The following is a 26958-nucleotide window of genomic DNA, read 5'->3' as shown; positions in this document are numbered from 1 at the left end:
ACACACAAACTCTCTCTCTCATACAATCTTACACATAGACACACACTCAGCCTCTCACATTTTCACACACCCACTACTCAAACTCGTGTATACAGGTACATACACCATCACATTCTTGCACACACATACAGGCACATGCACACAGGCTCACTCGCATACACACATGCTCAGAGGAATTGATTATAAAAGTAGGGAGGTTATGCTTCAATTGTACAGGCACTGGTGAGACCACATCTGGAGTACCATGTACAGTATTGGTCTCCTTATTTCAGGAAAGATGTAAATGGGTTAGAAGCATTTCAGAGAAGGTTTACTAGCCTAATACCAGGAATGGGTGGGTTGTTTTATGAGGAAAGATTGACAGGTTAGGCTTGTATCCACTGGAATTTAGAAGAGTTAAGAGGTGACTTGATTGAAACCTTTAAGATCCTGATGGGTCTTGACAGGGTGGATGTGGAGAAGATGTTTCCTCTTGTGGGAGAATCTAGAACTAGGGGTCACTGTTTAAAAATAAGGGGTTGCTCATTTAAGACAGAGATGAGGAGAAGTTTTTCGTCTCAGAGGGTTGAGAGTCTTTGGAACTCTCTTCCTCAAAAGGCGGTGGAAGCAGGGTCTTTGAATATTTTTAAGTCAGAGCTAGATAGATTCTTGATAACTAAGGGAGTGAAAGGTTATTGGGGGTAGGCAGGTATGTGGAGTGGAGGTTACAATCAGCTCAGCCATGATCTTATTGAATGGTGGAGCAGGTTTGAGGGGCCAAGTGGCCTACTCCTAAGATAAAAACATAAAACTGCGGATGCTGGAAATCCAAAACAAAAACAGAAATACGCGGAAAAACTCAGCAGGTCTGGCAGCATCAGCGGAGAAGAGCACAGTTGACGTTTCGAGTCCTCATGACCCTTCAACAGAACTAAGTAGAAATAGGAAAGGGGTGAAATATAAAACCAGCTTATATTTCACCCCTTTCCTATTTCTATTTAGTTCTGTTGAAGGGTCATGAGGACTCGAAATGTCAACCTTGCTCTTCTCCGCCGATGCTGCCAGACCTGCTGAGTTTTTCTGGGTATTTCTGTTTTTGTTTTGGCCTACTCATAATACATATGTTCTTATGTGCACTCATACACACAATCATACTTGAGCAAGAACACACACACATACACATCTACATGCCTAATCACAAACAGCACATATGCACAATCATGAACACACATGCATACATACTCAATCATGCACAAAGGCGCACACACTCAAACACATGCACACTCAGATACACCATTCACACGCACACATTTACACACATGGGCACTCTCTCATGCACTCAAACATTAACACACCCAGGCACACTCATGTGCACACATATTCTCTCTCACAATTGCACACGCACTCACTAACACTAGCACACATATCGAAACACACATTCTCACTCACACACTTAAACTGTTCTTAGGATCTGGGAGGATTATTGTAGACAAGGTGGATCATTAATAGAAGCCAAAGGAAGAATCTTAATTGTGGTTGTACCATTAGAAGATGTTTTTCATCACGTCTTCAATGGTGAAGAGACAGAAAGCAATTTGTTCCCAGGACTTTGTCATACCACACTCATATAGACAAGCAAAGGTTCCCATCTCATCAAGGTAGATGAGGTCAGAGTAACCACTGGGCCCAGTCTGGATGACCCAAGGTCCGTACCAATGTTTAGGCTTCAGGGGCATCATATTGATGTAAACACCCAGATTGGTCCGATTGCGCTTATGAAGGAAATAGCAACGTTCACCGGTTGGGTGTGTGTACAGGAGCCAGGACATCTTGACTAATGGATCACGCCTATCAGAAGGCATGCCAATTGACTTTGGGGGATAGAAGCTCGCCACACTCCCCTGACACCCACCCTTTGTCTCTGACAGCCCTTTGGCTAAGCGGGCAATTTCAAAGTGGCCGGAATCCAGGCTCAACGCCTCCATCCTGCGATGGCCATTTGTCCGGGCATTGCAGTACAGCAGGTGATAGATGTCAGTGATGGTGATCTCCGCTAGTTCGCACTCCAGCCCCTGGTACTTGGGTATTGGTTCTGCCACTTTCCAGCTGTCTCCGCCATCATCACTGTAGAAGTAAAGCGAGTGGGGCTGCGTAAAGAACCAAGGTGGGATCAGGCAACACCTTCGTCGGATTATGTATGCATAGGCGGGAACTATCAGCCTCCCTTGCTGTGTCTGCACACCGTGACCTGGCCCCACCCCAAACGTGCCCCACTTGTAGAATTGAGAGCCAAGGACACTGTACGTTAAGTCTGTCAGTCCACTCCAGCTGACCCCAGCGTCTCGGCTCAGCACGTAGCACAACCTGGCAGAATTCTTGCCCCACCAGATCTGCTGTGCCTCAGAGACGCCCTCCTTGATACAGTTGAAGAACAGATAAATCACTCCACGTTTCCGCTCGTACACCGGGCATGGGTTCATTGTCCGATAGCCTGGCAGCCTCGCCATCTCCAACAGTACCTCGTCCTCCCACTAGGAACAGGAAGCACAACTAGATCAGGCACAAGCTATCCTCCGCAGAAGGTGCACCAGTGAGGTGAAGGTGAGGGGGTTAATGAAAGAGAGGATTAGGGGAGGGACGAAAGGGGGATAGAGGATGTGGTAGGTTAACACACAACAGCCTAGGCTGTGCCATCACAGACTGCCCTCAGCACACCACAACAATCAGTGACGCTGGTAAAAACCAACACTTCCAGCAAAAATCCTCCGACAGCAGCTGCCACTCACTCTCACAACTGTCCGATTCACGATTCCCAGAGTATAGTGCATCCACAGTTAACACATTGTCAGGGGTCTCTCTACCTCTCTCTCTTCCAGGTTCCGATCCGTCTCTCTGTCCTCCAGCATCCGATCTCTCCTCTCTCTCTCTTCCAGCCAGTGATCTCTCTCTCTCCTCCAGCCTCCGATCTCTCTCTCTCTCTCTCTCCTCCAGCCTCCGATCTCTCTCTCTCTCCTCCAGCCTCCGATCTCTCTCTCTCTCCTCCAGCCTCCGATCTCTCTCTCTCCTCCTGCCTCCGACCTCTCTCTCTCTCCTCCTGCCTCCGACCTCTCTCTCTCCTCCAGCCTCCGACCTCTCTCTCTCTCTCTCCTCCAGCCTCCGACCTCTCTCTCTCTCCTCCTGCCTCCGACCTCTCTCTCTCTCTCCTCCTGCCTCTGACCTCTCTCTCTCCTCCAGCCTCCGACCTCTCTCTCTCTCTCCTCCTGCCTCCGACCTCTCTCTCCTCCTGCCTCTGACCTCTCTCTCCTCCTGCCTCTGACCTCTATCTCTCTCTCTCCTCCTGCCTCTGACCTCTCTCTCTCTCTCTCCTCCTGCCTCCGACCTCTCTCTCTCCTCCTGCCTCCGACCTCTCTCTCTCCTCTTGCCTCCGACCTCTCTCTCTCTCTCCTCCTGCCTCCAACCTCTCTCTCCTCCTGCCTCCAACCTCTCTCTCCTCCTGCCTCCAACCTCTCTCTCCTCCTGCCTCCAACCTCTCTCTCCTCCTGCCTCCAACCTCTCTCTCCTCCTGCCTCCGACCTCTCTCTCTCTCCTCCTGCCTCCGACCTCTCTCTCTCTCCTCCTGCCTCCGACCTCTCTCTCTCTCCTCCTGCCTCCAACCTCTCTCTCCTCCTGCCTTCAACCTCTCTCTCTCTCCTCCTGCCTCCGACCTCTCTCTCTCCTCCTGCCTTCAACCTCTCTCTCTCTCTCTCTCCTCCTGCCTCCGACCTCTCTCTCTCCTCCTGCCTCCGACCTCTCTCTCTCCTCCTGCCTCCGACCTCTCTCTCTCCTCCTGCCTCCGACCTCTCTCTCTCCTCCTGCCTCCGACCTCTCTCTCTCCTCCTGCCTCCGACCTCTCTCTCTCCTCCTGCCTCCGACCTCTCTCTCTCCCTCTCTCCTCCTGCCTCCGACCTCTGTCTCTCTCCTCCTGCCTCCGACCTGTGTCTCTCTCCTCCTGCCTCCGACCTCTGTCTCTCTCACTCTCCTCCTGCCTCCGACCTCTCTCTCCTCCTGCCTCTGACCTCTCTCTCTCTCCTGCCTCCGACCTCTCTCACTCTCCTCCTGCCTCCGACCTCTCTCTCTCTCCTCCTGCCTCCGACCTCTCTCTCTCTCTCTCCTCCTGCCTCCGACCTCTCTCTCTCTCCTCCTGCCTCCGACCTCTCTCTCTCTCCTCCTGCCTCCGACCTCTCTCTCTTTCCTCCTGCCTCCGACCTCTCTCTCTCTCCTCCTGCCTCCGACCTCTCTCTCCTCCTGCCTCCGACCTCTCTCTTTCTCCTCCTGCCTCCGACCTCTCTCTCTCTCCTCCTGCCTCCGACCTCTCTCTCTCTCCTCCTGCCTCCGACCTCCCACGTTCTCTCTCCTCCAGCCTCTGACCTCTCTCTTTCTCTCTCCTCCAGCCTCCGACCTCTCTCTCTCTCCTCCAGCCTCCCATCTCTCTCTTTCTCTCTCCTCCAGCCTCCCATCTCTCTCTTTCTCTCTCCTCCAGCCTCCCATCTCTCTCTTTCTCTCTCCTCCAGCCTCCCATCTCTCTCTTTCTCTCTCCTCCAGCCTCCCATCTCTCTCTTTCTCTCTCCTCCAGTCTCCCATCTCTCTCTTTCTCTCTCCTCCAGTCTCCCATCTCTCTCTTTCTCTCTCCTCCAGTCTCCCATCTCTCTCTTTCTCTCTCCTCCAGTCTCCCATCTCTCTCTTTCTCTCTCCTCCAGTCTCCCATCTCTCTCTTTCTCTCTCCTCCAGTCTCCCATCTCTCTCTTTCTCTATCCTCCAGTCTCCCATCTCTCTCTTTCTCTCTCCTCCAGCCTGCCATCTCTCTCTTTCTCTCTCCTCCAGCCTCCCATCTCTCTCTTTCTCTCTCCTCCAGCCTCCCATCTCTCTCTTTCTCTCTCCTCCAGCCTCCCATCTCTCTCTTTCTCTCTCCTCCAGTCTCCCATCTCACTCTTTCTCTCTCCTCCAGTCTCCCATCTCTCTCTTTCTCTCTCCTCCAGTCTCCCATCTCTCTCTTTCTCTCTCCTCCAGTCTCCCATCTCTCTCTTTCTCTATCCTCCAGTCTCCCATCTCTCTCTTTCTCTCTCCTCCAGCCTGCCATCTCTCTCTTTCTCTCTCCTCCAGCCTCCCATCTCTCTCTTTCTCTCTCCTCCAGCCTCCCATCTCTCTCTTTCTCTCTCCTCCAGCCTCCCATCTCTCTCTTTCTCTCTCCTCCAGTCTCCCATCTCACTCTTTCTCTCTCCTCCAGTCTCCCATCTCTCTCTTTCTCTCTCCTCCAGTCTCCCATCTCTCTCTTTCTCTCTCCTCCAGCCTCCCATCTCTTTCTCTCTCCTCCAGCCTCCCATCTCTCTTTCTCTCTCCTCCAGCCTCCCATCTTTCTCTCTCTCTTCCAGCCTCCCATCTCTCTCTTTCTCTCTCCTCCAGCCTCCCATCTCTCTCTTTCTCTCTCCTCCAGCCTCCCATCTCTCTCTTTCTCTCTCCTCCAGCCTCCCATCTCTCTCTTTCTCTCTCCTCCAGCCTCCCATCTCTCTCTTTCTCTCTCTTCCAGCCTCTGTCTGGTTTTACATTACTTGCTAGTTTACCCTCAAAGTTTATTCTCTCCTTTGGTCATTTTTGGTCATCTTTTGTTTGTTTTTAAAAGTCTCCCAATCCTCTGGCTTACCATTAATATTTGCCACATTGAATGTTTTTTCTTTCAGTTTGATACTATCCTTAATTTCCTTGGTTGTGCATGGTTGGTTTATCCCCTTCTTAGAATCCTTCTTCCTCACTAGGATATATCTTTGTTGTGAGTCATGAACCATTTTCTTAAATGTCTATTGTTTATCCACTGTCTTTTCTGTGAAACTCCTTTTCTAGTCCATTCCAGCCAACTCTGTCCGCATTCCTTTGTAATTACCCTTAATTAAGTTTAGCACAGTTGTTTCCAACTCAACTTTCTCACTCTAAGTGAATGCTAAATTCAACCATGTTATGGTCACTGTTTCCTAGAGGATCTTTCACTCTGAGATCATTTATTAAACCTGCCTCATCACACATTACCAAATCCAAAATAGCCTGATCCCTGGTTGGATCCACAATATTTTTTTCTAGGAAACTGTCCCAAATTTACTCAATGAATTCTTGCTCGTGGCTACTTCTGCCAATTTGATTTTCCCAGTCTACATGAAGATTAAAGTCACCCATGATTAATGTACTGCCTTTTTTACATGCCCTCATTATCTCCTGATTTATTCTCTGTCTTACAGTATAGCTACTGTTAGGGGTCCTATAGACTACTCCCACCAGTGTCGTCTTGTATTCTTCCCCTTGTTATTTCTTAACCTCCACCCATATGGACTCTACATCTTCCGACCCAAGATCATTTCTCACTATCGTACATATTCCATCTCATACTAACAAAGCTACCCTGCCACCTTTTCCTTCCTGCCTGCCCTTTCAAAAAGTCACATACCTCTGAATATTTAGTTCCCAGTTTTGATCTCCTTGTAACCGCGTCTCCATATGGCTACAAGATCATACCCATTAACCTCTATTTGTGCTGTTAATTCATTTATTTTGTTCTGAATACCATGTGCATTTAAGAGCCATTAATTTTGCGTTTTTACCATTTTTTCCCCCTTTTACCCTATTTGCTGCTTTTTTTTTAATGGCAGCTGGCGGAATTTAAATTCAGTTAATACATCTGGGGGAATCTAAAGTTAGCTTCAGTAATAGTGACCATGAAACCATTGTCGATTGCCATAAAAACCCATCTGGTTCACTATGTTCTTTAGGGAAGGAAATGTGCTGTCCTTACCTGGTTTGGTCTGACCTACATGTGATTCCAGACCCACAACTCTTAAATGTCTAGCAAACCACTCAGTTGTATCAAAACCGCTACAAAGTCTACAAAAAGGAATGAAACTGGACAGATAGACCTAGGCACCAGAAATAACAACGGCAAGCACAGCCCTGTCAACCCTGCAAAGTCATCCTCATTAACATCTGGGGGTTAGTGCCAAAATTGGGAGAGCTGTCCCACAGACTAGTCAAGCAACAGCCTGACATAGTCATCCTCACGGAATCATACCTTACAAATAACAGACACCAGCATCAACATCCCTGGGTAAGCCCTGGCCCACAGACAGGACAGGCCCACCAGAGGTGGCGGCACAATGCTATACAGTTGGGAGGGAGTTGCCCTGGGAGTTCTCAATATCAACATCAACTCTGGATCTCGTGAAGTCACATGGCATCAGGATAACTATGGGCAAGGAAACCTCCTGGTGATTATCACCTACCGCCCACCCTCAGCTGATGAATCAGTACTCCTCAATGTTGAACACCACTTGCAGGAAGCACTGAGGGTGGCAAAGGGACTTTAATGTCCATCACAAAGAGTGGCTCGGTAGCACCAATACCGACCAAGCTGGCCAAGTCCTAAATTACATAGCTGCTGGACTGAGTCTGCGGCAGGGTGTGAGGGAGCCAACAAGAGAGAAAAGCCTACTTGACCTCATCATCATCAATCTACCTGTCACAGATGCATCACATTGAGGATACCCTCCATCGCGTTGTGTGGCACTACTACCATGCTAAATGGGATAGATTTTGAACATATCCAGCAACTCAAAACTAGGCATCCATGAGGCACTGTGGGCCATCAGCAGTAGAATTATATACAACTAAAATCTGTAACCTCATGCCCAGCATATTCTGCACTCTGCCATTACCATCAAGCCGGGGCATCAACCCTGGTTCAATGAAGAGTGCAGCAGGGCATGCCAGGAGCAGCACCAGGCATACCTAAAAATGAGTTGTCAATCTGGTGAAGCTACAACACTAGACTACATAGATACATGCCCAACAGTGAAAGTAGCATGCAACAGACAGAGCTAAGTGATCCCACCATCAGGATCAGATCTAAGCTCTACAATTCTGCTACATCCAGTTTTGAATGGTGGCGGACAATTAAACAACTAACAAGAGGAGGAGGCTCCACAAATATCCCATCCACAATGAAGGGGGAACACAGCATATCAGTGCAAAAGACAAGGCTGAAGCAGTTGCAACAATCTTCAGTTAGAGGTGCCGAGTGGACAAACCATGTCATTCTTCAGCCAACTGATTCACTCCACATGATATAAAGAAATGGCTGAAGGCACTGGACATTGCAAAGGCTATGGGCCCTGACAACATTCCAGCTATAATACTGAAGACTTGTGCTCCAAAACTAGTGCATCCTTAGCCAAGCTATTCCAGTACAGCTACAACATTGGCATCTAACTGCCAATGGGGAAAACTGCCCCGGACATCCTGTACACAAAAAGTAGGACAAATCTAACCTGGCCAGTTACCATTCCATCAGTTTACTCTTGATCATCAGTAAAGTGATGGAAGGGGTCATCAACAGTGCTAGCAAGTGGCTCTTACTCAACAATAACCTGCTCACTGATGCTCAGTTTGGGTTCTGCCAAGGCCACTCAGCTCCTGACCTCGTAATGACCTAATTAAAAAAAAATTATAGCCTTAGCCCAAACCTGGACAAAATAACTGAACTCAAGAGGCGAGGTGAGAATGACTGCCCTTGATATCAAGTCAGCATTTGACCAAGGATGGCATCAAGGAGCCCTAGCAAAACTGGAGTCAATGGGACTCAGGAGGAAAACTCTCCAATGGATGGAGTCATACCTAGCACAAAGTTAGATGGTTGTGGTTGTTGGAGGTCAATCATCTCAGTCCCAGGACACCACTGCAGGAGTTCCTCAGAGTAGTGTCCTAGGCCCAACCATCTTCACCCGCCTGTGGATGAGGTTTCCAAAAAATGTAAAGGCCGCTTGGCTTTTTCGCCTGCTTGTCAACCATCAGGTTGAACCAGCAGTGAAAAATTCAGAACAATTGATTACTTAATGGCCTTTATAGGCCTTTGAATTGTCAGTGGGCATGCTGCTGGCTCTAGCGCATGCCTGCCGACCGAACTATCGTGTAACTACACGTTAACATCAGCACGCTCAGCTGACATCAACATGTGTCAATTGACGCTCGGTGGGTTGGGCATGTGCCCACCCACCGAGCTAAAGCTTCTAGCCTAAGAGAAGATGATCAAAACAATAATAAAGAGGGAGAAATTAAACTTTGAGGGTAAACCAGCAAGTAATATAAAACTGGACTGTAAGAGCTTCTTTAAATATATAAAAAGGAAGAGAGAGGCCAAAGTCAATATAGGCCCCTTCAAGAATGAGGCTAGGGAAATAATAATAGAGAACCAGGAAATGGCAGAGGAGCTAAATAAATACTTTGCATCAGTCTTAAAGGTAGAAGACACTAATAGCATTCCAAAAATACTAAATAATCATGGGGAAGCCTAGCTAAAACTATACAAGGCTAGACCAGACCTAGAATACTGTGAACAGTTTTGGTCCCCTTATCTAAGGGGAGATGTACTGGCATTGGAGGCAGTCCGGGGAAGGTTCACTAGATTGATCCCGGATATGGAGAGATTTTCTTATGAGAAAAGGTTGAGTAGGTTGGGACTGTACTCGTTGGAGTTTGGAAGAATGAGAGGCGACCTCATTGAAACATAAGATTCATAGGGGGCTTGACAGGGTAGATGCTGAGAGGTTATTTTCCCTTGTGAGAAAGACTAGGATCAGAGGGTTTAATCTCAGAGTGAGGGAGAGAATTTATTCTCTCAGAGGGTTGTTAATCTGTGGAATTCTTTACTACAGAAGGCTGTAGAGGCTGGGTCATTAAGCATATTCAAGGCTGAGATAGACAGATTTTTAATCAGTAAGGGAACCAAGGGTTATGGGGAAAAGGCAGTAAAGTGGAGTTGAGGATTATCAGATCAGCTATGATCTCATTGAATGGCAGAGCAGATTTGATGGGCCGAATGGCCTACTTCTGCTCCTAGGTCTTATGGTGGCAAGTAACATTCACACCACACAAGTGCCAGGCAATGACCATCTCCAACAAGAGAGAATCCAACCATCACCCCTTGACATTCAATGGTATTACCATCGCTGAATCCTCCACTGTCAACATCCTGGGGATTATCATTGACCAGAAACTGAACTGGACTAGCCATATAAATACTGTGGCTATAAGAGCAGGTCTGAGGCTGTAAATTCTGTGAGAACAACTCACCTTCTGACTCCCCAAAGTTTGTCCATCAAGTCAGGAATGTGATGAAATATTCTCCACTTGTTTGGATGGGTGCAGCCCCAATTTGAAGCTCGACAACATCCAGGTCAAAGCAGACTGCTTGATTGCCCCCCCAGCCACCACCTTCAACATCCACTCCCTGTATCACCAATGCACAGTGTGTACCTTCTTCAAGATGCACTGCAGTAACTCTCCAAGGATCCTCCAACAGCACCTTCCAAATCAATGACCTCTACCACCAAGAAAGACAAGGGCAGCAAATGCATGGGAACGCCATCACTTGGAAGTTCCCCTCCAAGCCACACACCATCCTGACATGCAACTCCCTTCCTAACAGCACTGTGGGTGCACCTACACCACATGGACTGCAATGGTTCATGAAGACAGCTCACGACCACCTTCTCAAGGGCAATTAGGGATGGATAACAAATGCTGGCCTAGCCACCGACGCCCACATCCCGTGAAATAATTTTTAAAAAATTGCTTGTGAATAGCCTGGGATTTGGAACACCACAGTCTTCAGTGGTCTTCCTGCTTTGGGGCCAGTGTTTTCCCCAAGGGTAACTAGTCTAAAAAAAAATACCCTTGACAAGGTTGGCATTCATTGCCCATCCCCCACTGCACTGAGAAGGTGGTGGTGAGCTTTCTTCCACCTGAACCACAGAACAACTGAATGGCTTTGCTAGATTACTTCTGAGACCACAAGAGTCAACCACATAGCATGGAACTTGAGTCACGGGCAGGCCAGACTGGGTAAGGGTGGCAATTTGCCTACCCAGAGAGGCATTACTGACTCTGTTTGGGCTTTAATGAGAATCTTGCAGCTTTGATGCTCAGAATTTTTTTCCTAGTGCCAGCCCAGATTTAGTAAATGCTGTTCTAGAAGTCAGTCAGAATATAATTGTTATATTTTTAGACATTTACTGTGCATGGAAACTTTAGGCGGCATGTCGAATAAATAATTTTAATGAAATCATCCTTGCAATGTGGACATCATGGTGAGGTGAGCATTTACTGCTTGTCTCTGGTCAGCCTTGAGGAGGTGACAATTATATGACTGAGTGACTTGCGAGGCCATTTCAGATAGCAGTGAAGAGTCTACATTGCTGTGGAGTCACAAGTAGGCCAGGCCACGCAAGCATGGTGAGTTTCCTTCCCTAAAGGACACCAGTAAACCAGTTGTCTTTTTGCAACAACGCGACAGCTTCATGGTCACTTTTACTGAGACAGGCTTTCTGTTTCTAGGTTTGTAAAACTGAATTCAATTCTCAAATTGCCCATGGTGGAAGGTGCACTCAAGATTATTCGACCAGCAACATATCCATCTATACCACCTTACCCTTTCTTTCTTGATCCAAAAAAGAATACTTGTGCCATTTTGAATTTTCCAGGATGTACTCAAAGAGTCTCGACTGTGGATGATACATACCTTCACTGATCCCTTGATTTGTTTCCCTCTCCTCATTACCAGAATCTTTGCATCCACATCTCGTGCAGAGGTTCGTTTCTCCGCAAAGGCTAAAAAGGTTTTGTGCTCAATGAGGTAGAGAAGTGAGGGGATGCGATACACAACTCCACTCCTTTCACTTGCAAACAAGATAGCTCTACTCGGAAGATGGTCAGCTGGCATAATTGCTGCACCTGCAACAAAGCAAATGGAGAAAAATGTTTTTTTTCCCTATGTCTTCGCATAATCTCACTGAATAAATAAAATGATGCCAGGTGCTGCTGTGGGTGACCAATTCTCTCCTGAAGAAGGAAGCGGGTCCATCATTAAATAAGAACATAAGAAATAGGAGCAAGAGTACATCATTCAGCCCAAGTCTGCTCTGCTCTACTATTCAATACAATCATGACTGATCTTCAGCTTTGACTCCACTTTCCTGCCTGCCCCTCATACCCCTCAATTCCCTGAGCATGTATCTCCTGCAGCTGACCAGAAAGGTGTCAGGAACAATTGTGCATGTGCGCTCGGTCTGCACTACAGCCCAAGATGGTAGGTGTGTGCTGCTTTGCCTGCTTAACACTGCAAAAAGGCTACTGCAGCTTTAACCACTAAACAATATTTTTCTATTGATTTATTGGAATGAGTTGAAAAGGTTTTGTGCAGGGAGATGGTGGTGTCGTGGTAATGGCACTGGACTAGTAATCCAGAAGCCCTGATATATTGCTCTAGGGACATGGGTTCAAATCCCATCATCGCAGCTGGTGGAATTTGAATTCGATTGATAAAAGTCTGGAATTGAAAATTAGTTTCACGGTCACCACTTCTGAGACTTTCAATCATTGATTGTCATAAAAGCCAAAGCTCACCTGGTTCACTAACGCCCTCTAGGGAAGGAAATCTGCTGTCCTTACCTGGTCTGGCCTACATGTGACTCCAGACCCACAGCAACGCCCTGAATAGCCCCAGCAAGCTACCCAATTCAACAGTAATTAGGGATGGGCAACAAATGTTGGCCTTGCCATTGACACCCACATCCCCCCATGAAATAATTTTTTAAAAACTTGCAAACATAGAGTTCCAAAATAAGATTCATCATAATCACTCAAATTAAAACACCGAGAAGGATATATTAACACAACTCAGTTACTAAGGAAACTCATTCAAATTTTTCCTTAAAGGTAAATTCCAATTTCCAGTAATTCACTGGATTACTTTCCCCATTTTGGCTAGGTGTGGGAACTCGAACAGTTGTTTAAAATCTCGCTGTTAAAATGGTTGCTCCAAGTGGCTGCAATTTTTTTCTATTAACTCATTTTGATGCTAAGGAGACAGCTGTAAAAAACCAACTTGCAAAACAAAATGCATAGCTCAGTGACAGAACACAGAGCTGCACTTTAAGCATCTCTCACTTCTAAACAGTCACAGGCTGACATTGACACTGCATTTGCGCACGTACAGGAAGTGCTCTCCCTAGTGCTGTGGCACAATAAATGCAGTCTTCTCTGAGACATCAAAAATCTGCCTCTCTCAGCTGTTAGGACCCACTCCCAGGTGAGGTTCCCCAAAGTTGTTGGGAGAAGAGTGGGTCTAATACTAGTATCTTAAACTTAAATTAGGGCAATTATGTGGGGATGAAAGCTGAGCTAGCTGAAGTGAACTGGGAAACTAGGCTAGAGGATAGTTCAATAGAGAAGCAGTGGCTGACATTTATGGGGATATTTCAGAGTATTCAGAATGAGTACATTCCCACTATAAAGAAAAATTCTAAGAAGAGAACCCACCATCCATGGTTAATATGCACCAAGGATTGTATCAATGCACACGTCTACCCTTTGGGGTCTCCTCTGTGTTTGCTATTTTCCAAAGAATGATGGAAAACTTGCTCCAAGAATTGCCCCATGTTGTCGTTTGCTTGGATGACATATTGGTCACGGGACTGACCGATGATGAACACTTAGCAAATCTAGAAGAAGTGCTCAAATGCTTCGCACAAGCAGGGGTACGTTTAAAAAGGGAGCAATGTCTGTTCCAAGCTAAGGAGGCAGTTTACTTGGGCCACAAGGTTGACGCGCAAGGCCTGCGTCCTGTGGAAGAAAAAGCCCAGGCCAATTGCGAAGCAACTGCCCCGAGAAATACCACAGAGCTTAAGGCCTTCTTAGGCATGGTAAACCACTACGGCCAATTCCTCCAAAAGCTCTCGACTGTGCTGGCACCATTGTACGGCCAGCTTAAGAAGAACCAGAGATGGAGTTGGCAAGCCCCGCACCAGGATGCCTTCCTGAAAGTGAAGTGATTAAGATCGTTGGCCTTGTTGGCCCACTTTGACCCCAAGAAGGAATTAATTTTAACAAGTGACACGTCCCCTTATAGAATAGGGGCTGACCTTTCACATCGGATGATGGGCGGCTCTGAATGACCCTTTGGTTATACATCTCGCACACTCCCATGTCGCAGAGCAACGATATTCCCAAATTGAAAAAGAGGGCTTATCTATTGCGTTCGGTGTCCGCAAGTTTCGTCAATATCTCCCTGGCCGCCATTTCCATATTATAACGGACCACAAGCCCCTACTGGGATTGTTTGGAGAAGATAAAGCGATCCCCCCTATTGCATCGGCTCGCATCCAAAGATGGGCACTAATATTAGCTGCCTACGATTACACTTTTGTTCACCATTCGGGTATTCAAATCGCACGTGCCGACGCACTAAAACTGCCTTCCCCTACCAGCTAATAACGGAGAGGCTCTGATTCCCCAGGAACTGGTCTTAGTACTAAATTTTCTGGATTCCTCCCCGGTTCAGACCAGACAAATCCATGAGAGGAAAAGCCGGGACCCACTATTGTCAAACGTCTGGGAGCAGGTCTTGAACGGTTGGTCAGGTGGATCTAAATCCGAAGAGGTGAAGCCCTATTCTGATCGCAAATATGAATTCTCCTGCCAGGATGGCATATTACTCTAGGACACAAGGGTTATCGTGTCCCCGAGGTGGGTGAAGGCCGTTATTAGCCAAACTACACAGCGCTCACCTGGGCATTACCAGAATGAAGATGCTCGCACGCAGCTTGTTTTGGTGGCCAGGTTTTGGATATCGAAACCTTGGTCAAAAGCTGTCCTCAATGCCAACAGGTGCAAAAGCTCCCCCACCTAGCTCCATTGCACCCATGGGAACAGTCAGGGTGACCATGGGTGCGCTTCCATATCGATTATGTGGGACCCTTCTTGGGCACAATGTTCCTTTCACTGATTGACTCCCACTCCAAATGGATGGACATCTATAAAGCCTGGTCACCCAAGTCGGCTGCCACCATAGATCGTTTGCGGCAGAGTTTTGCAGTGCATGGGTTGCCGGAGCTCCTCGCGTCTGACAACGGGACTACTTTTACCAGCGGGGAGTTCCACAGGTTCACGACCCTTAATGGCATTACCCATATCAAAACCTCACCCCACCACCCAGTATCGAACGACGTGGCTGAGTGGCTAGTCCAAACCTTTAAATCCAGGATGAAAAAGATGGAAGGGGATTACATCAGCATGAGATTGTCCTGGTTTTTGTTCACCACACACGACAACCGGCGTTGCCCCCGCAGAACTACTAATGAAGAGACGTCTCCGCACCCGCCTGACCCTTGTTTGCCCGAATTTAGGGGAGAGGGGGGAGAAAAGCCAAGAGGCGCAGAAGAGCTGGCTTGTTGGTCATGGTTGCAAAAGAACTTTTATGATGGGAGATGCAGTCCTTGTGAAGAACTTTGGAGATGGGCCCAATTGGCTGTTAGGCGAAGTGAGTGCAGTAACTGGACCCCTCTCCTATAATGTATCGGTAAACGGTTGAATAATTAGACCGCACATGGATCATCTCTGCAGACGAACACCAGTCCCACAAGAAGAAATGCAGTCTTCATCTAAGCTGGAGTCTGTGCCGCCTGTAGAGGACAGGTCACATGATTTGGAAGTACCGGTGAGGCCTGTGGGACGCAATGGGGGTCGGGGAGACAAACCTTCCAATTTCCACTGAGGAACCTAATGGACAACTCTGATCCTTGAAAAGGAGGTCTCGGTAAAACCAGCCGAGGTTGTTGAACAGCAACACTCAGCACACCCAAGAAAATCTCTTCAGAAACTTGCTTGGTAAATAGTTACTAGTGTAAATAGTTCACGTTATTACGTTTGTTAACTGTATTTTTTAAGTAAACGGAGAGGGAGACCTTTAAGAGAATGCAAGTGGGCTAACCAGATGGTAGGTGAGGACTCGAAATGTCAACTCTTTTCTTCTCCGCCGATGCTGCCAGACCTGCTGAGTTTTTCCAGGGTAATTCTGTTTCTGTTTTGGATTTCCAGCATCCGCAGTTTTTTTTGTTTTTAACCAGACGGTAGTAGTGACTAATCACTGTCGAGTGCGGGAGCTGGAGGTGGTTGTGGGAGCACGCAAGGATTTAGCGCTCTGCCTTCTGTTGCAATAAACAATTATAGTTTGTTCTTAAGTCGGTCTCTCTCCGTTATTGATAGCGGGTATCAACTAACAAGAGTATACGAAGGCCTGCAGCTCGAGTTTACTCGACTATGTGAACTCATAGACCCAAGGCATAAAACTGGGTTTCCACACTGACCACATTTCAAATTGGATGTAAAAGAGTTTGGAAATGGTCTGAGGATTGCGAAGGCGCTATATAAATGCAAGTCCTCGCTCTTTGGCCATAACTGGTAGTTCTTCATAAAAACATCAACGTAAAAACAACAATGTAATATGTGTGTGTGAAATATGCAGCATATGTGCAATAGGTTAACCATTTCTATCAATAACCCGGGCCCCGGGCCCCGGGCTCCGGGCTCTAGGCTCCAAGCCTGGGGCTCGAGTCCGGCTCCCGCTCTCAGGCGGCGGCCAAAACAAAACAAAACGCCGCCGCCAAAAATTAACCCTCACCAATTCCCCAAAGCGCGACGCAGAGCCGCGCTCGCCACTTTATTTTAATTTATTTGCACTTTTTTTACTTTTACCTTAAGCTCTTCCGACCCCGTCGCTATGGAGACCGGTTCCAAGTGAGCAATGAGCATGCGCGGGGCGCTCTGGCAGTTGTAGTTTCACCTCCCCTCCCCCCTCCTCCCCCTCCCTCCCTCATCCCTCAACCCTCAACCCTCCCCCAAACCTTCCCTCACTGCCCCCATCATCCCCTCCCCAACTCCCCCCAAACCCTCCCCTCTCTGCCCCCATCATCCCCTCCCCCAAACCTTCCCTCACTGCCCCCATCATCCCCTCCCCCAACCCTTCCCTCACTGCCCCCATCATCCCCTCCCCCCAACCCTCCCCTCACTGCCCCCATCATCCCCTCCCCCCAACCATTCCCTCACTGCCCCCATCATCCCCTCCCCCAACCCTCCCCTCACTGCCCCCATCATCCCCTCCCCCCAACCCTTCCCTCACTGCCCCCATCATCCCCTCCCCCCAACCCTCCCCTCACTGCCCCCATCATCCCCTCCCCCCAACCCTCCCCTCACTGCCCCCATCATCCCCTCCCCCCAACCCTCCCCTCACTGCCCCCATCATCCCCTCCCCCAACCCTCCCCTCACTGCCCCCATCATCCCCTCCCCCCAAACCTTCCCTCACTGCCCCCATCATCCCCTCCCCCAACCCTCCCCTCACTGCCCCCATCATCCCCTCCCCCCAACCCTCCCCTCACTGCCCCCATCATCCCCTCCCCCCAACCCTCCCCTCACTGCCCCCATCATCCCCTCCCCCCAACCCTCCCCTCACTGCCCCCATCATCCCCTCCCCCCAACCCTCCCCTCACTGCCCCCATCATCCCCTCCCCCCAACCCTCCCCTCACTGCCCCCATCATCCCCTCCCCCCAACCCTCCCCTCTCTGCCCCCATCATCCCCTCCCCCAACCCTCCCCTCACTGCCCCCATCATCCCCTCCCCCCAAACCTTCCCTCACGGCCCCATCATCCCCTCGCCCAACCCTCCCCTCACTGCCCCCATCATCCCCTCCCCCCAAACCTTCCCTCACTGCCCCATCATCCCCTCCCCAACTCCCCCCCAACCCTCCCCTCACTGCCCCATCATCCCCTCCCCCAACCCTCCCCTCACTGCCCCCATCATCCCCTCCCCCCAAACCTCCCCTCACTGCCCCCATCATCCCCTCCCCAACTCCCCCCCAAACCTTCCCTCACTGCCCCCATCATCCCCTCCCCAACTCCCCCCAAACCCTCCCCTCACTGCCCCCATCATCCCCTCCCCCAACCCTCCCCTCACTGCCCCCATCATCCCCTCCCCCCAAACCTTCCCTCACTGCCCCATCCCTAGTTACCCTTGAGAAGGTGGTGGTGAGCTGCCTTCTTGAACCGCTGCAGTCCATGTGGTGTAGGTGCACCCACAGTGCTGTTAGGGAGGGAGTTCCAGGATTTTGACCCAATGATGAATCTTTCCTGTCCCACCTCCGAACCGTTCAGTCTTCTTAAAGTGCTGTACCCAGAATTGGACATAATAATCTTGTTGGGGCCGAACCAGTGTTTTCCTTTCTTTTGTACTCTAAACCTGTTTTTATGAAGTCCAGGATGGTGTATGCTTTATTAGCTATTTTCTCAAACTTCTTAGGTGGGACTTTCCCCATGCTATTGCCAGCAGGCAGCCCATTAAGGAAGTGGGTGGCCTTCCAATTTGAGGAAGCTCTGGAGTACCAGCAGCACCATTGAGACAGCTGGCCACTACTGAAACAGCATGGAGCTTGCAAGTATACCTCCATTTTGTGGTGCCCTCAGAAATGTGAGTATTACCATAGAAACGTTACGGCACAAAAAGGGGCCTTTCAGCCCATCGTGTCTGTGCTGGATGAAATATAAAAAACTAGTTGCCCATTCTAATCCCATCTTCCAGTGCTTGGTCCGTAGCTTTGCAGGTTACAGCGCTTCAGGTGCATTTCCAGGTACCTTTTAAATGAGTTGAGGATTTCTGCCTCCACCACCAAACCAAGCAGCGAATTCCAGACACCCACCTCTCTCTGGGTGAAGAGCTTTTTTCTCACGTCCCCTCTAATCCTTATACTAATCACCTTAAATTGGTGCCCCCTAGAAATTAACCTCTCCCTGTCTACTCTAGCTAGGCCCCTCACAATCTTGCATATCTCAATTAAGTCATCAATTAAAAGAAAACAAAACCCTAGCCTATCTAATCTTTCCTCATAGATGCAATTTAAGCCCTGGCAACATTCTTCTAAATCCCTCTGTATTGTCTCCAGAACAATTATGTCCTTCCTGTAATGTGGTGACCAGAACTGTATACAAAATTCCAGCTGTGGCTTAACCAGCATTTTATGCAGTTCCATCATTACATCCCTGCTTTTATATTCTATATCGCATCCAATAAAGGAAAGCAATCCATATGCTCTCTTGAACACCTTATCCACCTGTCTTGCCACCTTCAGGGGCCTGTGGATATGCACTCCAAGGTCTCCCACTTCCTCTAACCCTCTCAATATGCTCCTGTTTATTGTGTTTGTTTGCTTTGTTTGCCCTCCCCAAATGCATTACCTCACACCTCTCTGGATTGAATTCCATATGCCACTTTTCCACCCACTCAACCAAACCATTGATATCATTCTGGAGTCGACAGCTATCCCCTTCACAATCCAATCACAATCTACACAGCCAATTTGTTTCATTTGCATGTTTCCCAATCATTCCTCTCACATTTAAGTCCAAATCATTAATATATACAACACATAAATACAACATATAAAAGCAGGGATGTAATGATGGAACTGCATAAAATGCTGGTTATATACAGGTCCCCAACACAGCCCTGTGGAACAGCACTGGAAACTACTTTCCATTCGCAAAAACATGAAATGACCATTAAATTTTAAATGTACTTCCACCCATTGTTTATCTCTACCTTTTAGCCCTTTTAGTATTCCTTCACCCCACTAGAGCGATCTGTACCTTGTCTGTCCTGCTTTCTACTCTTAATTAGCACATTCCTTTAGATAATATCACCACCTTCAACACCTCTTTGTCCTTTTGTCTGTGACATCGTTTGGTTATCTCCACCTATTACTGGCCTCTTGTCCCAACAACTCCCACCTCCCACCCCCAAACCAGCTTATCTTTCACCCCTTTCCTATTTCTACTTAGTTCTGGGCTCTTCTCCGCCGATGCTGCCAGACCTGCTGGGTTTTTCCAGGTATTTCTGTTTTTGTAAATGACCATTAATCCTTGTTTCCTGTCACTGGGCTAATTTTGCAAGTCGCCACATTCCCCTGTATCAGACCTGCTGAGATTTTCCAGCACTTTGTTTTTATTTCAGATCTCCAGATCTCTATTTTATATTAAAGCATTTATATTAAGGTAGATGGAGCCTCAGTTTAGTATCTCAACCAAAAGACAGCATCTTTGATGGTGTAAAACTCCTTCAGCATTGCACCGGGAGTATCAGGCAAGATTTTACACTCAATCTGTGATATAGGACTGAACCTGGAAAGAACAATATCAACTGAGCCACAGATTGCTGGTAAAATTAAGACACATGGTGTTAATAGAAGTGTGACGTGCATAGATAGGAAGCTGGTTAAGAAATGAAACAGTGCATGTCAATAAAAACAAGAAAAAAAGGAAACGTTCAGGTCAGGCAGCACCTGTGGAGAAAAATAGAGTTAACGTTTCAGGTGAGATGATCAACTGTGTTGCTCTCTCCACCAGTGCTGCCTAAACTACTGCATGTTTTCAGCATTTTTGTTTTATTATAGATTTCCAGCATCTGCAGTATTTTGCTTTTGTATTAGTGAGTGGTAATATTTGGATGTTGTTCAGACTGCAGGGGTGTAAACAATGATGTCACACCATGTCCTCACGGGACTGTTGGACTTCTCTCTACACTGATATCACTTGAATCGGATGCAAAAAATACAATATCAAGATTTGCAGCTGACACAAACTGGAAATGTGAGGACTGTTAAGTGACTTCAGGAGAGCGGACCAGTTAATAAATTGAGCAGATAGGTGCCATTTGACACAGACAAAAAAAAGTCAGGCTTATTTTTCAGTTTTGTTCTTTATAGATTTTAATCCATTAATGATATCCATAAATAAATATACAACTATTATTGGACATAAGTGCAAGTTCTTATTAAATGACTGCTCAAGTCCATGGGGTTAGAATGACAATTTCAGAAGGTGTAGAATCCATTGGGACTCGTTTGAATATCTACATCCAGAGCTCTGTTTTAAATCCAAAACCCAGGTGAAGATCCAGTTTGACCAACACAAGATTTAAAGAAAACAGAGGACTAGGTAAATCAATATCTTTTTAAAAAATATATAGATTGCAGAAGGGAGAGCAGACTGACGGAGGGAAAGAGTTTTGAGAACCTGGATCAGAATGATTTAAGAGTATGAGGCACTGCAATGAGACTAGGGCGAGGCGGTGGTGTAGTGGTATTGTCACTAGATCGGTAATCCAGAAACCCAGGGGTAATACTTTGGGGGTGAACAGAATACTTTGGGGATCCAGGTTCGCCAGATGGTGGAATTTGAATCCAATAAAAAGTTGGAATTAATAGTCTAATGGTGACTGTTGTAAAAACCAAGTGCCGATTGTTATAAAAACCCATCTGGTTCATTAATGTCCATTAGGGAAGGAAATCTGCCATCCTTACCTGGTCTGGCCTACATGTGACTCCAGACCCGTAGCAGCATGGCTGACTCTTAAATGCCCACAAGGGTAAATGGGGATGGGGAAATAAATGCTGGCCAAGCCAGCGACGCCCACTTCCCATGAACGAATTTTTAAAAAAGTAGCTTGAACAGAAGCCGATTTGCAGAGGATTCTTATGTAGGAACCAAAAGAGGAAGCAGCAAGCAGGAACTCAGGCTGTAACAGCGTCAATAAACATGTCTAGTACATATAAATCGCCACACTTACTGAAGAGATACAGGTATTGTTCACCACAGTCATATTGGGAGCACTTTCTTAATTTCATGTGCTCAACATGCAGCCACAAGGATAAATGTGAGTAATCGTTAACAAATCTGAAGTTAAGACATAAATGGCACCAATGAAATTCACCATTAACCCCAAGCACCTGAGCAACCCATATTAAAATATTCATACATTTGAAAGCAGGGGTAATATCATACAATCTAAATGTTTGTTTTCCAATCAAAACTGGTTGTGTGCAGATTTCCCCAGGCAGTACACACAATGAGGTAATATCACTACTGCAATCACTGACAAACACAAAAGGAACACAATGAGGCAAACTTTCCAGGTTTTACAAATGGAATTGTGTGCCTTTGTTCAAGCATTTTAAAATTGCATCATCAGCACCAGAACACCCACAGCAGCGGCAAAAGTATGACTAATGGGAAAGCAGTAGGTTAGCATGTTGGTGGTCGGGGTGGGGGGGGGGGGTTTGGATTCAACTTCATGGAAAATTATGAAAAAACTGAAAAGAAAGGAGAGCCCACGAGAGGCGATTAAAGTCTCCAGAACACAAAATAGGACAGAGTGTTTGGAAAGGGCTAGGAATCTAACTTCAAGCACATCAGATAAAGGGATGACAATGAGAAAGGGGACGGGAAATACAGGACTGAATGTGTTGTATCTGAATGCACGCAGTATACGAAATAAGATAAATGAGCTTGTGGCACAGATTGAAATTGGCAGGTATGATGTGGTGGGCATTACGGAGACATGGCTGCAAGGGGATCAGGACTGGGAGCTAAATATCCAAGGATATACATCCTATCGAAAAGATAGGCAGGTTGGCAGAGGGGGTGTGGTTGCTTTGTTAGTAAGAAATGAAATCAAATCGATAGCAAGAAATGACGTAGGGTCAGATAATGTAGAATCTGTGTGGGTAGAGTTGAGGAACCGCAAAGGTAAAAAAACCATAATGGGAGTTATGTACAGGCCTCCGAACAGTAGTCAGGATGTGGGGCACAAGATACACCAGGAGATAGAAAAGGTGTGTAAGAAAGGCAAGGTTACAGTAATCATGGGGGGTTTCAATATGCAGGTAGACTGGGAAAATCAGGGTGGTAATAGATTCCAATGAAAATAATTTGTGGAATGTCTACGAGATGGCTTTTTGGAGCAGCTTGTGGTGGAGCCCACTAGGGAACAGGCAATTCTAGATTTAGTGATGTGTAATGAGGCAGATTTGATAAGGTAGCTTAAGGTGAAGGAACCCTTAGGAGAAAGTGACCATAATATGATAGAATTTACCCTGCAATTTGAGAGGAAAAAGCTGGAATCAGATGTAACAGTATTGCAGTTGAATAAAGGCAACTACAGAGGCATGAGGGAGGAGCTGGCCAGAATTGGTTGCGAGATGAGCCTAGCAGGAAAGACAGTGGAACAGCAATGGCAGGAGTTTCTGGGATTAATTTGGGAGACAGCAAAAATTCATCCCTAGGAAGAAGAAGCATACTAAAGGGAGGACGAGGCAACAATGGCTGACAAGGGAAGTCAGGGACAGCATAAAAGCTAAAGAGAAAGCATACAATGCAGCGAAGAGCAGTGGGAAACCAGGGGATTGGGAAGCCTACAAAGACCAGCAGAGGACAACTAAAAAAGAAATAGTTCAGAAGGTTCAGACACTTGGTATCCATGGAGAGGTTGTAAACAGGATTCAAAATTGGAGAAGACAGAGAGTGGTAGTGGATGATTGCTTCTCAGACTGGAGGTCTGTGACTAGTGGTGTGCCTCAGGGATCTGTGCTGGGACCATTGTTGTTTGTTGTCTATATCAATGACTTGGATGATAATGTGGTGAATTGGATCAGCAAGTTTGCTGATGACACTAAGATTGGAGTCGTTGTGGACAGCGAGGAAGGCTTTCAAAGCTTGCAGAGAGATCTGGACCAATTGGAAAAATGGGCCAGAAAATGGCAGATGGAATTTAATGTAGAAAAGTGAGAGGTGTTAAATTTTGGAAGGACAAACCAAGGTAGGACATACACAGTAAATGGTAGGGCACTGAGGAGTGCAGAGGAACAAAGGGATCTAGGAGTTCAGATACATAATTCCCTGAAAGTGGCGTCACAGGTAGACAAGGTTGTAAAGAAAGCTTTTGGCACACTGGCCTTCATAAATCAAAGTATTGAGTATAGGAGTTGGGATGTTATGGTGAGGTTGTATAGGACATTGGTGAGGCCAACTTTGGAGTATTGTGTGCAGTTCTGGTTGCCTAACTACAGGAAGGATATCAGTAAGATTGAGAGAGTGCAGAGAAGATTTACTAGGATATTGCCGGGTCTTAAGGAGTTGAGTTACAGGGAAAGATTAAACAGGTTAGGACTTTATTTCATGAAGCGTAGAAGAATGAGGGGAGATTTGATAGAAGCTTTCAAAATTATGAGGGGTATAGACAGAGTAAATGTGAGTAGGCTCTTTCTACTTGGATTAGGAGAGATAAACACGAGGGGACATGGCTTTAGGGTGAAAGGGGAAAGGTTTAGGGGGAACATTAGGGGGAACTTCTTCACTCAGAGTGGTGAGAGTGTGGAACGAGCTACCATCTGATGTGGTAAATGCAGGCTCACTTAAGTTTTAAAAATAAATTAGATAGATACATGGATGGGAGAGGTCTGGAGGGTTAAGGACTAGATGCAGTTCAATGGGACTAGCGGAATAATATTTCAGCACAGACTAGAAGGGCCGAATGGCCTGTTTTCTGTGCTGTAGTGTTCTATGGTTCTATGGAGAAGATTAAATATGAGGGTAAACTAGCCAGTAGTATAAAAGATTGCAAGAGTTTTTTTTAGATATATAAAGGATAAGAGAGAGGCAAAAGTGGACATTGGACCACTGGAAAATGACACTGGAGAAGTAGTAGTGGGGAACAAAGAAATGGTGGATGAACTGAATAGGTACTTTGCTTCAGTCTTCACGGTGGAAGACATGAGTAACATCACCAAAGTTCAAGAGAGTCGGGGGGCAGAGGTGAGTATGGTGGCCATTACCAAGGAGAAGGTGCTAGGAAAACTGAAAGGTCTGAAGGTGGATAAATCAGCTGGACCAGATGGATTACACCCCAGAGTTCTGAAGGAGATAGCTGAAGAGATAGTGGAGGCGTTAGTGGTGATCTTTCAGGAACCACTGGATCAGGGAGGGTCCCAGGGGACTGGAAAATCGCTAATGTAATCCCCCCTGTTTAAGAAGGGAGTGAGGCAAAGGATGGGAAATTACAGGCTGATTAGCCTGACCTCGGTCGTTGGTAAGATTTTAGAGTCCATTATTAAGGATGAGATTTCAGAATACTTGGAAGTGCATGGTAAAATCGGGCAAAGTCAGCATGGTTTCATCAAGGGGAGATCATACCTGACAAATCTGTTAGAATTCTTTGAGGAGGTAATGAGTAGGTTAGACAAAGGAGAGCCAATGGATGTTATCTACTTGGACTTCCAGAAGGCCTTTGACAAGGTGCCGCACAGGAGGCTGCTCAGTAAGATAAGAGCCCATGGTGTTAGAGGCAAGGTTCTAGCATGGATAGAAGATTGGCTGTCTGGCAGGGGGCAGAGAGTGGGGATAAGGGGGTCCTTCTCAGGATGGCGGCCGGTGACTAGTGGAGTTCTGCAGGGGTCAGTGTTGGGACCGCTACTTTTCATTTTATACATTAATGATCTAGATGAAGGAACTGAGGGCATCCTGGCTAAGTTTGCAGATGATACAAAGATAGGTGGAGGGACAGGTAGCATTGAGGAGGCGGGGAGGCTGCAGAAGGATTTGGACAGGTTAGGAGAATGGGCAAAGAAGTGGCAGATGGAGTACAACGTGGGGAAGTGTGAAGTCATGCACTTTGGTAGGAAGAATAGAGGCATGGACTATTTTCTAAATGGGGAGAGAATTCAGAAATCTGGAATGCAAAGGGACTTGGGAGTCCTAGTCCAGGATTCTCTTAAGGTTAACTTGTAGGTAGAGTTGGTAGTTAGGAAGGTAAATGCAATGTTGGCATTTATTTCGAGAGGACTAGAATATAAAAGCAGGGATGTGCTGCTGAGGCTTTATAAGGCTCTGGTCAGACCACAGTTAGAATATTGTGAGCAATTTTGGCCCCGTATCTCAGGAAGGATGTGCTGGCCCTGGAGAGGGTCCAGAGGAGGTTCACGAGAATGATCCTAGGAATGAAAAGCTTTAACATATGAGGAACATTTGAGGTCTATATTCGATGGAGTTTAGAAGGATGAGGGGGGGATCTGATTGAAACTTACAGAATACTGAAAGACCTGGATAGAGTGGATGTGGGGAAGATGTTTCCATTAGTAAGAGAGACTAGGACCCGAGGGCACAGCCTCAGAGTAAAGGGAAGACCTTTTAGAACAGAGATGAGGAGAAACTTCTTTAGCCAGAGAGTGGTGAATCTATGGAATTCATTGGCACAGAAGGCTGTGGAGGCCAGGTCATTGAGTGTATTTAAGACCAAGATAGATAGGTTCTTGATTGGTAAGGGGATCAAAGGTTACGGGGAGAAGGCGGGAGAATGGGGTTGAGAAACTTATCAGCCATGATTGAATGGCGGAGCAGACTCGATGGGCCGAATGGCCCAACTTCTGCTCCTATGTCTTATGGTCTAAGATGGAACAGTTGTACCCTTGGGTGCACCCAAATTTTGATAAAATATAGGCAGGGTTTTTTTTTGAGTGGACTTTTTTTTTCCATTAGTGAGGAAGAAGGGTCCTGGGCAATGCAGCATCAAGAACTCCCTCAGACAGCTCTGTGTAGGTTTGGAGGCAGAGTAGGACTTCCTCATACCTCTTCTTCATGTGCAAGTCTGAACCTGAGCTGGTGGTTAGTATCAGGGTGTTTTAATGTTGCCTAGCTGCTTTAAAGGAGAGTAGCACAAGGCTGGACTCCTCCAGCAGACAGTAGCAAGAGTCAGCAAATCCAGCAGCAGCTCAGAATGCCCACAGAACCTGCGTCAAAGCCAGGCCATTAAGATTTCAAAATGCAGGGGCAATATGCGGCTTCAGAATTGAAGAGTAAAAGTACCCCAGCATTTCCTCTTCCTGAATCAGTATCCTCCAATTCTTGGTGCTCTGAAAGAGACTGGTTAATTTATACCAAACTGAGCTCCTTCTGCAAATCTGCATTTTTGGGAAAACTCAAATATAGGGATCAGGAAAATGTTCACTCTAAACACTGGCACAAAATAAATCTCAACCACAAGGGTACAAGGTAAACAGGAACTGGACATTTCAGAGAATGATTGGAAGCATTTGTTTTCCCTAATATTTGTATATACAAGCCAATAACCAGGTGGTTCCCAACACAATTCCAGTTCTAGTGAAGTAATGTCTAGCAGGTGTGATCAATAAAGAGAACAGGAACGTGGAACACTAGAGAATGGAAAAGTTAACTAATATTTCACAAAGTGCAAG

At 46.8% G+C, this 26958-nt stretch overlaps 1 protein-coding gene across 1 annotated transcript; it reads right to left on the bottom strand.

Moving 5' to 3' along the window:
• Positions 1–1069: 1069 nt before the first annotated feature.
• Positions 1070–16626, bottom strand: LOC121284176 (sialidase-3-like). Its single transcript, XM_041199423.1, has 3 exons — positions 16582–16626; positions 11570–11781; positions 1070–2510 (listed from the first exon to the last, which is right to left on the bottom strand). Exons 2-3 carry the CDS (start codon positions 11768–11770, stop codon positions 1524–1526), a joined length of 1188 nt encoding a protein of 395 aa, XP_041055357.1. The 5' UTR covers positions 11771–11781; positions 16582–16626; the 3' UTR covers positions 1070–1523.
• Positions 16627–26958: the final 10332 nt, after the last annotated feature.

Source organism: Carcharodon carcharias, chromosome 11 (genome assembly GCF_017639515.1).
Source record: "Carcharodon carcharias isolate sCarCar2 chromosome 11, sCarCar2.pri, whole genome shotgun sequence".
NCBI classification, from domain to species: domain Eukaryota; kingdom Metazoa; phylum Chordata; class Chondrichthyes; order Lamniformes; family Lamnidae; genus Carcharodon; species Carcharodon carcharias.
Note: the sequence above shows the minus strand (reverse complement) of the source record. Positions and strands in the feature narration are given on the sequence as shown.

Excerpts from the sequence above, each read along its gene's own strand:
- LOC121284176 (XM_041199423.1), bottom strand. The coding sequence starts at position 11,770 with ATGCCAGCTGACCATCTTCCGAGTAGAGCTATCTTGTTTGCAAGTGAA. Across the intron at positions 2,511-11,569 it reads AAATCAAGGGATCAGTGAAG|TGGGAGGACGAGGTACTGTT; the intron begins GTATGTATCATC and ends TCCTGTTCCTAG.